The following is a 13263-nucleotide window of genomic DNA, read 5'->3' as shown; positions in this document are numbered from 1 at the left end:
TAAGACGTCGTTTAAAGTAAAATGCCAACGTTGTCTTGTGTAGAGCCACCGCTATGTAGCTCTCTGCTCCTTTTCATAAAAGCGTTATTTGCTACCGCGCCGCCAGCCCTGTACTACTTTGACCGTGAACCCACTTGCTTGAGGTCTAAACAGAATGCCAAACTTGATTTATCCCGCCGCGGACACGATTCAAACTATCCGCTCTGGAACTTTGTGCGCAGCGTCGCTCGGGAGTTACAGATATGTATGGCGCGATCTTTTCCCAGCCAAAGGAAGCTTCACTGCATGGCCCGACAGCGGGATGACTTCACCGCACGGCACGGGGCAGAAAATGGCTGCAGGTGCGCTCTATCCGCACGGCGCGTAGCACCGTTTCGCATCGGTTGACTCTCTCCCGCTGGCACGCCGCCACAACACGCACGACGCACGCCCGGCGGCCTAGCGCATCCTGCCGCCGCGGTTGCGCCCGCGCGGTGTACCCCAAGGCGGTGTGCTGCGCCCGCCGCTGTTCGTGTCGGACGGAGCGACGCACCGCTGCTTTCGCGCGCTGCTCCATCGACTGCTCGTCGTTGTCGGGGGCGGCGGCGGCGGTGGCGGCCGCGGTGGTGCCGGACTCTGCGCGGATCGCTGATGAGGGCCGCGACTCCGCTGTGCGCGTGCAAGTGCACACCTTGCTCGTGTTCTTCCAATCAGTCGACCGAGTACCGCGCCTGGAAACCCATCAGCAGCCGCTCGCTGCGGGACTATGACATGTACGGAGAGGTAAGTGTTACACATCGCACCTGCTCAACGCTGCTTCGGTGGTCGCAGACACGCGCCGTTTCGATGCACGTGTTGATGCTCTAGTTACCACGTGGTTCGGTACAGGAATTTATGCGCGTTTTGGTGCGCTGTTTCGCTTGGTAGATTGTTTGGAAACAGTGAATAATAGGCCGAAGAAATGGCGGTGCGGGCAAAATCAAGTTCTTAGTAAGTTATTTCAAGTGCGTGTATTTGAATTTTTATCTTTTTTTTTGCCTCAGTTCTCTAGAGGGCACAAAGAGCTATAGTTCCCTTCCGAATTTACTCAACATAACTGATTACGTGAGATTTTCTAGACTATCTATTTACTCGCTGTTTTTCTGTGATTCCGGGAGATTTATCTGCGTATAAAACCCTCTATCAAACCAATCATCAAGCAGCCGCAGTTCATCCAACTGAAGCTAACATTTCTGTTCTGTTGCATGCCGAACCGAACGCGTGAAAAGAGAGCGAGACGACTATTCGAGGGGCGCGGCTACAGTAGCGGCAAGCGTCTAACTCCCGCTCTTCAGTTTACGAATTCAGCCGACGAATAAGCAGTCATACTTTGTTCGCTCGATGGGTAATGCGTTTTTTTTTTCGGTCGTAGATTTTTTTCCTGTGAATAATTCAAGATGATATGAGCCGACCTTTATTGATTAGGAAAGGACAAGTTCACACCCACGACTCCTTTGACAAAAATAAATAAAATAAAAAATAACGTCAAAATTAGGCGCGTGTTTTTTTGCGACTCAAAACATCCGGTTTTAGGCAGAGTAATTGATTATTCTAGACAAGGAGTTCGGAGTGAAATAAGCGGCGGACCAACATCGATTTTTGTTTTAGAGGAAGGCACAGGGCCACGCCTTCTGGTTGAGGACATTTAATTTCGTTACAGGTATTATGTTGGCGGTTGTCGTTCCCACAATTATTCACGAAGTAATGTTAATCATGACAGACTGCACGTTATCTTAAATGATCAACGAGAAAAAATTTCCTTGAGCCATGAAATGTCGAGCGCGAAAAAAAAAAGTCAGTAGGCCGCATGTCTGCGGCCCAGATACCGTGCGTTGTGCGTCCACGCACTATTTATGCGCCAATATTGTGTGAAGATCCCATTTTATCCGGCCGCCACCTCCATCAAACTTCCTAACTTCCTTAAAGCCGGCCGATGAATTATTACGGGAGGAGACTTGAAAACTACTTAATGTTCAATATAAGCGCGAAGGGGGGTAAGGGGGATCGACGCTGTCGAAACACGCTTCCTTCATGAACGGCTGTCGACGAGGTATATGCAGTCTCGGTAAATTACGCACAGCCCCTTCACTGACTACATAACGCCATAAATATGATGACATACGCACCATGTACTCAAACAAATACACACAAAGTTCTCGCCGATGTGTCACAAAGAGAGCATTTACCAGGGCACCATTACGCCGCAATTAACAATCCACGGATTCAGAGCGGCGCTCAGTCTGGCCGAGCTAGTTTGTATCTGAAAGTGAAAAAGGAAGGAAAGGACATTGGATTCGTCTCAGTCGCGCACACGGGGTGGATCAGTAGAATTGGATTTACGTCAGGATAAGCGATGATAGGCGTACTGGGGCAGTACAGAGCTACATGGCGCGCAAATTTAAACAACAAAAAAACATTGTTTCACCAAGGCGCGACAATACGAACAAAAATGTAACGGTAATATCTTTTCAGAAACGGGCACTGCCTTTTGGCGGGATATGTACGCGTACGTACTACAAAAGAGGCCCATGCGCTGAGACAAGAATTAAAGCCCACGGGCGACGAATGATACCCGCGCACATGCGGCGGAACATGCGCGATGGGAACGCCGTGCAATTTGTAGCCTTAAATGTTTTTTTACGAAGGTGGCAACTAGGGTGTTTGGATAAATTTTCAATCACGAAAGTGGGCACGAGGGAAGTGTGTAGCTATATGTCTCTGTACTCGCCGCGCTAGCCCTTGTCAAGGTTGGCGAGGCAACAGCGGGGGTGGCATTTGTTGTTGCAGGACGGGAACAAAAGAGCGACTAGGGCTGCACCTGTACGTAGCTTGTCGACATTGCGCTGGCATTGGTGCGTAACGGTGCACACGAGTTAGCTGTCATTGCGAGAAACTGCGGCGACTATGTGGGAAGGTTCTGTGTGCGATCAGCCTGCGTTTAAAGCCGTGCAAGTTCTCCTTTGAAAGCAGACGCGTGATGCACTAGCAGAAAACAACTACATGTGTGGCCGCCGGGAGGTGACAGAAGCCAAGGAGTCCAGCAGGCAATCACTCAAAACTGAAGTCAATCACTGAAAATGTAATAATCAAAAACACCAGGTAATCAGCGAACTGAAATTAAAAAAAAAGAGCTGATGGCAGAACCAGGTGGTGCGGCAGTTACGTCGCCATGCCAATACGAAAAGAGAGCTGATGGCGTACTCCACATAGCTATCGATTATCGCCACACGTCGTGTAGTTTTATCGCATAGTTTGTATGAAGGGACAAAACGGTAGCATACAGAAGGTCGTGTGTCCCGCAAAAACTGAAGTTCTTGTTTCATGTACTATCGTGCACAAATCATACGAACTAGAACAAGCAAAAATAAATATGGTTCGCACAGGTCACATATTGACATTCTGGCAGTACATCAAAATAGGGCTACCAATTATCTGGTTTTTGAAAAAAATAGCTGCCTGATCATTTGACTTGAAACAAAATTGCGCAGTTTAATGCGTTCTTGTTCTCACACCTAGTTTGGTGGTGCCCAGCTTTCGCCAGGCACCGTACATTCAAATCACCCCAATCACATCCACATTCACAGCAAACTGATGCACAAATTTTATATGAAATAGCAGTTTATTCAATTAAAAGCGGACTAAAACGGGTTGTTTGAGTGGGTCATCCCCCGAACGAACTGGCCCATTAATTGCCGGTTCCAAGAACTGGCCCAGGAATTGACTCTGCTGAGAACGACCAGCATTTGTTTATTTTCTCTTACCCTCCCTCCCCATTCCTTTCGTCCATCGCGACCGCTGGTCATCCTTTTCTAATAAAGGTTCTCTCTCTTTCGTTCTTGGAGTATCACTAGTCCATAATTGCATACGCTGCAGGCAAATACCGACTCCGAACCAACTACTCGTCTCTGTTCTTTTTAGGCTTGGATGTCTACGGAATGATTAAAATGCTGTTGCAAGGGTTCTCTCCTACCGTTTACTATCTAAACATCGCAAAAATAATCACTTTCCGGACGCAGCAGGACGTTTTTTTTTTCTTTTAGTGCTTAGTTAATTGTTATCTTGACCCTGTCTTTTCCTATCAACACATATATGACTTCGCTGTTGGCGTTGCGAGATAGCGAGCGAGCGAGTGAGCAAGAGAGACAGAGAGAGAGAGACAGAGAGAGGGAGGGAGGGTAGGTGGAAGATCTTTCCGGGCGATTCAAAATTTTTTCAAAATTCTTGAGGAAAACTACAGCGAAATTTAGCTTTCAGGAATCTTTCGAGCATTAGGCTGTCACAAAGAATAAGTGAACGCTTTAATCACCACTTCGCTTTTGCCGTAGAAGGCTACCTAAGTTAATCTTAAAACGGTCCTGAAATCTTGTTCCGACCCACCGCGGTGGCTTAGTGGCTAAGGCGCTGTGACGCCGGTTCAATTCCCGGCTGCGGCGGCCGCTTTTCTGGTGGAGGCGAAAAGCGAAAATGCCCATGTGTTCGAGATTTTATCGCACGTTAAAGATCGCCAGGTGGCCAAAAATTATCCCGGAGCCCCCGCCCCCCCCCCCCCCCCCCACGGCATGCCTGATCGCCTGTGACCGTCGGCTCTCTAAACCCCATAAATAATCAATGAATCAATCTATCCCGACCGCAGTGGCTGGTTTTTACATGGACGTGAAAAGCAAAAACACCTATGCCTGGAGACTTCGGTGCAGGTTAAAGATCCCCCGGTGGCGAAAATTAATCCGGACCCTCCACTAAGGCACGCCTCATAGCCCTGTTTTAGTTTCGGCGCGCAAAATGCCCAAAATCTAAATTTTCTTCGACTGGTCACACATTCGGCTGAACCCCAAACGCAGCAGCGTCGGAAGAAAGAAAACGGAGAGAACCGTCTTTGGAAGGATGAGGAGGAGGGCGGCACGCGCGGCTAAGGCGTCACCTCTCTCACGGTCGCCCCGTCACTGTTGTTTTATGTGTCTCCTCCAAAAAGCGCCGTCCCCCTCCCCAGACGCTGAATCCCAACCACCGTCTGTCTCCCGGTCTCCACGTATGGGCGTAGCTTAGTAGGCAAGATGACGGGCTTTCGCTCCGCATCCCTTCGGACCCTGGTTCGATTTCTGGCGGTGCCAGTAGCTTTTGTAGCCTGTGCGTGGTCAGTCATCAGTAGTAGTAGCCTGAGATGTTTGTTTGTGTACCCAGTAGTAGCCTGGGAGTCTTCTGCTGACGCGGATACAAAAATTTCCTTGGCTGGTTGGAGGCATAACGGCTTCGCAGTAAAAAGGAAGACTACCCGAGAACATCAGTATCGACAAAGCACGCCCTGTTCTCACCTTGGTTATGTTTATTTATGGATTGTTCGCCTGAATGCATGAAATCTGCGTATACTTCCCGCACAAATGGTGTATGGTAGGGAAACTGGCTTGGGTCCGGTATATTGCAGTCTAGAGAGAAACATGGAATCTTACAAAGGCATTCATTAGAGGCCCTGAAGCCTTTCTACCGTAATAGCAGACTCGTCGTATAGCCTCCTCGAAAAACATCTCACCAGCAATTTATTAGCGTGCACTAGTCAAGACGGCTTTAAAGGGGCTTTCCAATTTATCCGACCATGTGCAGCTTTCCCGCTCATGGCAGTCCTTTCAACAGTGATTACTCTGCAATTTTTTAGCGAAATGAAAAGTTCTTTTGCACAGCTAATACTTGGGGTGAATACTTGCTTTGTGCACAGTTTCAAGTCGCGCACGTTGCGCGACTGGGTTCCTGAGCCATGGGAACTATCCCATAGAAATGCATGGGGAGTTAGTAGGTTTGACAGCAAATTACGAAAAAAATATTCAGAAACCTGAAATGTTCTTTTAGCATTTTAATCTTCACGTTGACTTCTAGCTTTATGCCGAATATTATTTTCCTAAAGTGGTTTTTCGAGGTTCCCGAGAGGTTGTAATTTTGAGCGAGAAAGCTGGGTATGAATTTCCATTGGCAGGGAGTTACTGCAATTTTTATTATGGCGTGGGCGCTTACCTCTGGTGAACAGTTTGGCAATTTAAATGCCGTCACTACCAATGCAAGCGCTCCAACATTTTTGTAACGTCTTGCAGTGAAGTAGGTTCATAGAAATAAAAAAAGAACATGCCAGTGAGAAACACACTTTCTGAAATGTGTTTAATGCAGTCAAATTTTAGTTCGGGGTTTTTCAGTTCTGTTGTCAGTTTGGGAAGATAAAATTTGCTCATTTTCTTGCTTCTTTGCGCCAAATTATACGGGAGCTTATTTCTCACATCTGTGGGTGCTTTCTTGTTTTATTGATTTAAGCGGTGATTGCGACACACGTGGGCATTTTATTCACGATACGAACTTCACTGCCGCGATTCAAGCTTGGCTGTCAGTAAGCTGCTATGTATAGTTACATGGCCCGCGTTAGGAAAACTCAGCTGCAGCCACTTTCGAAAATGTACGAAAACTTATCGATGGTGAACAGACTATTCATTTTTGGCGTGTTCATTCAATAGGCTGCCCGAACAGGATTTCAAATCTTTATTTAGCCCTTAAAAGGCAAATGCGAATAATCATCATCTCAGAGTGTTTTCGCCACTTCTACCGGAGTGCGTGCTGTACAACTATGGACGTGACCTGCCCTGACGTGCTCCAGTGAACGCTCCAAGTGCCGCGAACAAGCTTTATCTGAACCCCCTTTCCCTACCCTTAGTCGCATATCCCACAACAAAGACGCTTGGACTCCTTGCCACAATAGAGTCAGCCATCCCATTCCATTGTATCTCATCCAGGCCTTCCGTGAGTTCAAAATTATTTCCGGACACTTGTACGTGCGTTTCTTTGTATGTGACAACAACTACCTGGCTGTGCTCTTGACATCCTTTGTCATTTTTGAAAATTGCTATTCAAATCGCTACAAAATCCGACTGTTGATAATACTGCGTCAATAGCTCGACGGTGGTTAACCGCCAAAAGATTGCGATAGTTGACTTCCTTATGGCGCTATATCGCTCGCTATATTTACAATAATTTGTTCCCGGTAGCTCGATTTTATTTTCACTATCAATATTATGCACCTTAGCACTAGTAACAGTTATTCATCCCTACCATTAATTGATAAGTGTTCATACCCGAATACACGTGGAAATCGTCCCAGAAACGACACTAATTCCAGCTTACAATTCGGCTTTTTTAAATAAATGGGCGCATAACACTTCAGGACAAAGTAAGATAACTCCACATCGAAACGAGATGGGGGTGTTTTCGAGGAGTGTTTGCGTCTTCTCAAACTACTCTTTTTTGCGCCTTGAGCAAAACATTTCCGGTCACGCAGATTCTAGCTAGCCATACCGAAACAATGGAGACGGCGTCGGTGGAACACAAAGGGGGGTTTCCTTCAGAATATACAAAAAAAAAAGAGAGAGAACCGCGGAAATGTCGCACTGACGACATTGTCTTCCAGGTATTCTGATATCGTACTGCAATGACCCGCACGTTTTTCTGTTGTGCAGTGACTCACATTCTCCCCGCACATCTGCGCTAAAAAGGAACCCGCACGCACCGACGCACAGATAGGAACACGCATATGAACACATGTTGGCCGTCTGGGCTATGACTGCGAAGGCTTCGCATGCAGCTGTCATGCTCGTATATGCTGGGCACTGTGCTTCCTTTTCATGTGGTTTGACAGAGCACCTCGCTGCGCGGCTTCATTGTCGTCCCGTGTCTGCGGGTTTACGTCGTGTATGTGCGCTATCTTTCGAAAGAGGCTTTCCGCTCACGAGTGCGGGTGACTGCGGATTCGCTAGACTGAAACAAAGGGAGCGAGTGTGAACGTCGGTAGCCTTAACGCGACTTCGGGGAGGGACGGCGTCTCGCAAACATAATTCCTCCTTAGTTAATGTCAATTGGATGCGACCGTAGCGATAATTGCTCATATGAAAGAACTCTGGAAAAACACGTCTTTACACATGATGATTGTTGATAGGTTGATAACACCCGCATTAATTGTCTGCAGTGATTGACTACTCGTAGAGCAATACATATAGCTTTACAATCGTCGGTTGTGGATAACTTGGCTCTGTTTCCAGCAGTAGTAGTATACTACAGCATTTAGCACTACCAATGGTTGTGCTTCCCTATGAAGTACTCCGTAGTGGCGCCAATAGAATAAAAAAACGAAAAAATAATGAAATGTACACAAGATACTTCTTTCTTCTGGGTTTTTCAGAGTGTGAGGTGGCTGGCGCGCACTCGGGGAAAGATATGCGTGGCGCTGGTGGTTGAGTACCCGGTTGCTTGGAACGTGCGCGCTAAAGTTGCAGTCACGACACCAGCGTACAAACGGCTTCACAGGCACAAGTAACATGGAGGCGTGAGGCTGCCGAAATATCCGCTCGATGCACCTCTCGCTTGGAAGGTGTTCGCGTAGCGAAGCCCCATCATTTGCAAAACAGCACAGAAAAAAAACGAAGAGGCTATCCGAGCGCCAATGCGGATTCTATAAGAGATTCGTATCAACGTGACACCTCGTAACAGCTAGGAGCGTGACTGAAACCTGCGTCGCGTGCTCAGTCGGTCAGTTTCACTGCGTACGGCCATCGGCTTTCGCCATTTCGTCTACCTCATCTCAGGGGGCTATACGAGCAGTAGGTAACTTTTGTTTCAGGTTTGTTTGTTTACAGTTTATTTAATACGCCTCCTCGACATGCTCGACATGCAGCCTCAGCTAGCTGTCAACTGAAGTTCCCCTATTTTGGGTCATTAGTCTCCAAGAAAGAGCAGAACATCGAGAAGTTTTTGTGGTTGTGGCGCAACAGCAGGCGGCAGCACGACGATAATACTCACGGCAGTGTGCGCGGAATCGATTGGCATCCCATTTGAAGAACGGATGTGATCGCGTCGCCAGGACCCAAGTTTCCGGACCTGCGAGGCCGAGGAGAAGCACTGCGAGACAACATTTGACGGAATATTCAACAATTGGGTGCTTTCACGCGAGAGGTACAGGCCTGTCGGGTCGACATCCTTAATTTTGACAAAATGTGTATATATAGCGCCTTGTGCTCAGGGGGAAACATATGTGAGTTATTTTGTATTGAAAAATTTTGCCTTCCTCAAAAAAATTCCCAAAGCCGGCTCGGCTCACTGGCGCTATGATCGGATCGCGTAAAATAGGAAACTGATCACTGTAAATCAAAAACTACTGCAGCTATCACCCTAGTCCATTTTATTTAAAACCTTTGCTTTAACTTAGTCGTGTTTTGCCTCCAGAGTGAATTTATTTTAATAAAAATTCCCATATTAAAAAAAAATTGAAAACTGCCGAAATGAGGGGGCTTTTTCTCGCAATCTAAACAAGCGAGGTAGTTCAAACATTTAATGTTTTTCTTCTATTTGTCTTCAATCTTCATACCAATTTTAGCTTATGTGGTCAAGACGGTTTACTATGAAAAAGGCACTGTACTGCAGCTAGTTAACGCAATTTGGTACATTTTGAAAGCCAATTAAAAAAAGGCCATCTTCAGTTTTCATCAAACTTTCACAAATTTACCCAATGTTGCTATCTGTAACCTAAATTAAAAACATTTTGCACTTTTTTTGTTGTTTTGCAGCTACAAAGCGGCCAATATGGCCTTGTTGCAGTGTTGCGGTGACATACTCAAGGTGTTTGTAAGAAGCTTATGACCGCAATGTACTGCGAGAAATGGCCGCTACATAGAGAAAATAATTGAAGAGACGCTCCGGTGAGCATACTTTGTTGAAATTGAACGTGTATAGAGTCCATTGACCTAAATGTCATGTTGAAGCTCCGCCTTCCTAGCCAATGTTTGGTCGCGTGTAGAATTATCAAGTGGTGTGCGTCTCAACCGCGCTATTCCAGATGTGGCCTTTTTAAGACCGGTGGGCTTTAAATGATAGCCGTAACATTTTGCATGAAATACAACGGAGTGATGCAGTGACACAAAAATGTCTACAATGAAGCTAAATTACAAATTATCCTTTCGTTCGGAGTGGTCAATGATTTCGCGCTTCAACTGAAGCATCACAACTTGGGCACATTGCAGGCAGTGCGGTTGCACACCTCGTTTTGCCGACACTTCGATTTTGTTCTTTCATAGGAACCAGACGGCCAGGGAGCTGGTCGAGGCAGCGCGCATTATGAAACGGTCGACGGGTTGTGTCAGTCAGAACTTCTATTATTTTGCATGACAAAGAGATTTCTTATCTGGGCATAGGTTGAAATGTAATTTGTATATTCTGTACCGCCGGTGTCAGAAGCTAGGGGTGTTTATTTCTCTCTCTTTTCTTAGCGCACATGCTCTGTGAGGACGCGACATATGCATATATTTGTGTTTTTTTTCGAGGTCAGTTTAAAGTGAATGCTTGTTTGTGTCTCCCCCTTTTAGTGTTTTCGTCCAGTTTTCCCGCTGCTAGCCGTCTAGCGGAGTGTCGCCGCAACTTGTCGCCACTGCGGCGGACTTCCGGATGTGACGTGCCAGTCAGGACACCCGTGCGGCCGTCGCCTCTGCCTCTACTGAGTAGCCCTTTTACGTGCGGCCTCACGCGAGGAAGCAGTGTAATTTGTGCCTCTTGCACGAATAATTGCTTTCACGCGTTTCCATAATGCGAGAAGCTGAAGAAACTCTGGGTTGCCGATACATAAAGAGCAAATTCGAAAAGTGCCGGGGCCGGTCTAGAGCGAATACGGCAGTAGCACAACGGCCGATTTCGTGGTCGCGACGGCGGTGACGGCGGCAGCAGGCTCTCGGCCAACTCGACGAGCACCCGAAACGCGTGTACGGCCTACGTGAGGCCATACGCTGTTGGCGCGGCTGGTCGGTGCGGCGGCGCGCGAACGACTACGGCAGCTGGGCGGCGCACTGCAAGCTCGCGGCCGGGCATCTCTACGAGTGCGCAATACGTAGAACGGCCGACGCGAGACCAGTTCTGTGGCGAGACGATACGCTGTTGTCGAGGCCGCTCGGTGCGTCGGGCGCTAACGACTACGGCGGCTTTGCGGTGCGCTACAAGCTCGCGGCCGGGCGTCTCTACGAGCAGAACGGCCTGCGCGGGACGATACGCTGTTGTCGCGGCCGGTCGGGGCGTGAACGAGTACGGCAGCTAGCTGTGCGGCCCACTGCACGATCGGCCGGTCGACTTTTCGAGAGCGCGAGTACGCCGACGCCATCGAAGAGCTCTGCGCCGACCGGAGGTGATACGCTGTAGTCACTGTTATTGCGCCGGTCGAGGCGCGGGCGAGTACAGCACGCGGCGCACTTCACGGAATCGATTCGTTTCAAACAACTTCGTCAAAAAACAAATAAATACTAGCCGCTGTTGTCTCGCCAGTTGGAAAAAAAAAAAAAAAAAAACGAGGCCACATTTCGCAGCACTGAGCCCCAGGGAAGGTCATTGCTTCACGAGTGAAGACACTGCTGCGCTTTCATCGCTACATGGCAGCATTATCTAAAGATTTGGCGCAGGCACCCTGCTAACAGGAACAAAACTGCCCGTGTAAACAAACATATTAGAATTCTGGATTTGAACTTTCACAACATGCGCTGAAACCAAATTCTTACACCCTAGCCGGCATGTTTCGACACTTTCCTGCCACGGTAGCTTTTTTTCTTTTTTTCTCTCACGAACACAGGATGGCTCGATCGGCACAGGGCATATTAGCTGTGCCGGCGCGCGCTCAACACTGCCTTTTGTGCACCCACATTCGCCGCGACGTCTCGCGAGCCTGTGTTTTCGTTTTACCGGACGACTATAGGCGCGTCTCAGCAGCTCAGAATGAAGTAATAATGGTTGCACGAACTTCCCAACCCCTTTTCGCGCATGTTTTAAATGTCTGAAGCAACACACGACCCGAAACACATAGAATGCGCGCCGTTTTCTCACAGGCAGCTGAGGGAAAATCCGCCGGCTGCCGCCTGCGCCCACTAGATTCCTTAGTGTAACGTCACTTCCGTCCGTCCGTAATGGCCGCCCTTTTTTTCCAGTTTCGGTTTGAAAAGAGCGTTTTTGATCTTCGTTTACGATGCAGCGAAGCACATTTGGGCCTCCAAATTTTGCAGTTAGCAACTTTTAGGGTTATACAGCCGGAAAATAGTGCATTTAAGCAGCCGAAAATTTCGTTGCAGTTGGCCTTTATTCTCTTTCGGGAGCCGATAACCGTGGTTACTCCCTCTACACGTAATCCTACAATCGATTTATGAGGACATGCCCCAGTACCTTGCCTACACACGACGTAGGCGAATTGAGCGTAAGATTGTCGGTGTCCGGTGGTTTACCTGGCTTAGCGATGGGAATGGTCTTGGCTGTTTTGAACTAGCGGCAGTGATCCTGTTTTCCACACTTGTAGAATTTGAATAGCTTTTCAATTGAGTGGTCATCTAGGTATCTGAGAGTCTTGTTTGTTACTAGGTCCGGGCCTGCTCCAGATTTGCTGTTTTATTCGTGTAGTGCTACTCGAACCTCTTCAACATCGATTTCCTGATCCAGCCATTCGTTTGGTAGTCCTTGGTATGGACCTTGTTGCACAACTGGGGTAGGCGGTAAGTATTTGTCGTTGATTTTCTTGATTATCTCCTCTTTACCGTGTTTCTGAATGTCGCGGTGCATAATCTTGTTTAGTGTATCACGTTGATGGGACTTGGATTTAGTTTCATCCAAAAGACGGGGTAAGATATTCCAGGTCCTGCCGCAATGCAACTGTCCATCCGCTGCGTTGCAGATCTCATTCCACTGCTGCACGCAGAACGCGTGGCAGTGTTCTTCGATCGCCCTTTTGAGCTCAGCCACCTTCCTTCTGGGTCCCCTATTCAGCCGTTGTTTCTTCCAGCGTTCAGCAAGGGCAGTTTAGCCTCGATGAGGTGTATGCTGCCCATTTGCTCAATTTCTGCATCCGTCTCAACGGTTTCTGTCGCTTCTCGTACGTCCTTGGTAAGCTCCGTGGTCCAGGCTTCTAAATCCTCGATTTCACAGTGTTCCTTGGGCCTACGGTCTCTGAAGGCGTTCCCGTCGACAGTTTATGCGTCCTGATGCTTGTCTTGTTGTATTCTGTGATGTTGATTTCAATTATAGTATGGTCGCTACCACGGTCGGCTCCCGTGTTGTCCCAGGTGATTGCTCTATTATCATCGTTCGTCACGAACGTGAGGTCAGGTGTGGTATCCCTGGAATCCGAGTTTCCGATCCTGGTTGGATTTTTCGGGTCCGTAATGAGCGTGCAGCCGAGGTCCGTGGTATCTTGGTGTAGGTATTTTCCGT

General features: G+C 48.0%; 1 protein-coding gene across 1 annotated transcript in view; it reads left to right on the top strand.

The window, feature by feature from the left end:
• Nucleotides 1–403: 403 nt before the first annotated feature.
• The window catches only part of LOC144169267 (lysosomal alpha-glucosidase-like), a 67612-nt gene continuing 54752 nt past the window's right edge, over nucleotides 404–13263 (top strand). Inside the window, exon 1 of the mRNA XM_077698333.1 lies at nucleotides 404–762. Within this exon, the coding sequence (XP_077554459.1) occupies nucleotides 631–762 (132 nt within the window). The 5' untranslated portion in view covers nucleotides 404–630. The remainder of the gene's footprint in view (nucleotides 763–13263) is intronic.

This window comes from Haemaphysalis longicornis, unplaced genomic scaffold (genome assembly GCF_048455015.1).
Source record: "Haemaphysalis longicornis isolate Haplotype H1 unplaced genomic scaffold, Haemaphysalis longicornis Haplotype H1 scaffold_2, whole genome shotgun sequence".
Taxonomy (NCBI): Eukaryota; Metazoa; Arthropoda; class Arachnida; order Ixodida; family Ixodidae; genus Haemaphysalis; species Haemaphysalis longicornis.
This window is presented reverse-complemented; position numbering and strand designations above follow the sequence as displayed.